A 1335-nucleotide genomic window follows, 5' to 3' on the forward strand; every position below is an offset into this window, starting at 1 on the left:
GAAGGAGATTTTGTTGAGGTGACCTCGTTGTTGAGATTCAAATGTGTTTGTAAGAATTGGTGAACTCTTATCAAAACCCCTGAATTTGTTCAACAACACTTGAAAAATCATACCCCCCCCCCCAACAACTCTTGATTTATTATAATGGTGACATTGATGATGATGATGATGACGACCTTTCCATAACCTTTATTTCCGAAGAACATCCTCGAAGATTCATAGGTATGAAACAACTCTTCGGTTTTGTGGATGGCTTGTTTTTTATGGTTGGAGAAATTGATCGTGAGGTTTCATGTGCATTATGGAATCTTGCGACTAGGGAGGTGAAACCCCTCCATCTCCCTATCCCAGTAGCCACAATCCATGATTCCCTGGTGTTCGGGTTTGGATTGGACCCCTTGACTTATGACTATAAAGTGGTTTACTTTCACATTAATAATTTGTGTGAACATTATGCATCGGTCTACTCGTGTTCTAGGGACTTGTGGAGAATTTTCAAACCTAAAATCCCCTACTTTATAGACGTGAAACACACATTTGGTACTGCTTATTTGAATGGAACTTATTACTGGCTGCTAACTGGGGGCCGCCATAGTAATTACACCATTCTTTTGTTCGAATTTGGGAGTGAAATATTTAAAGAGATTGAAGGGCCAGGTCATCAATCTGTTGATACTAACATGTTGGGTTTGATGTCGGTTGATAGTTCCATAATTGCCATCTTGAACTTGAACCCGCATATTGTGTTTGCTTATGATATATGGGTAATGATTCAACCAGGTGTATGGAACAAACTTGTTACCTTTCAATGCTTCTTTAGGATTAAGTCTTGTTATGATAGCTCTCTCATTTTGGCAACGAAAGATTTTCAACTGGTCTCCTATGATGTTCGGACTAACAAGACGAGGCATCTTGGATTTCAACATCCGGGCTTGAGAAAAGATGCAGAGTATGATGGCGGTTGTGGAGTTTTTTATTATAAGGAGAGCTTAGTGAAAATTAAACAACGAGAGGATGAAGATCTGGACCATTAATCGATCTGTACTTTTAAATTTTGATACCATGCATGTTATTGTTATAAATTTATAATAGGTACTTTTATCGTTTCATTAATAATTTTGGATCAACATTTTCTTGCATTCCTTTTATGAAGTACTGGGGTTGAACCCGTCAAAAACTATATATGCAACTTTCTTTCCTTCAATTTGAGTATTTAAATTCTCATTAATTAATAACTCATTTAATTTTAGGTATATTTCTTCTAAACCTATAATTAAGAGAACCATTACTTGGCTAAAGCACAATTGCCTTTTGATTTTACACAGCCGGGAAAAA

At 36.6% G+C, this 1335-nt stretch overlaps 1 protein-coding gene across 1 annotated transcript; it reads left to right on the forward strand.

Moving 5' to 3' along the window:
• The first annotated feature begins 224 nt into the window (after positions 1 to 224).
• Positions 225 to 1034, forward strand: LOC107057827 (F-box/kelch-repeat protein At3g06240-like). The gene has a single exon (XM_015302841.1). The coding sequence runs from the start codon at positions 225 to 227 to the stop codon at positions 1032 to 1034; it is 810 nt and encodes a 269-aa protein (XP_015158327.1).
• The last annotated feature ends 301 nt before the right edge of the window (positions 1035 to 1335 follow it).

Source organism: Solanum tuberosum, unplaced genomic scaffold, assembly GCF_000226075.1.
Source record: "Solanum tuberosum cultivar DM 1-3 516 R44 unplaced genomic scaffold, SolTub_3.0 scf00382, whole genome shotgun sequence".
NCBI classification, from domain to species: Eukaryota; Viridiplantae; Streptophyta; class Magnoliopsida; order Solanales; family Solanaceae; genus Solanum; species Solanum tuberosum.

What these genes read in the sequence shown, in the direction of transcription:
- LOC107057827 (XM_015302841.1), top strand. Translation starts at nt 225, where the DNA reads ATGAAACAACTCTTCGGTTTTGTGGATGGCTTGTTTTTTATGGTTGGA.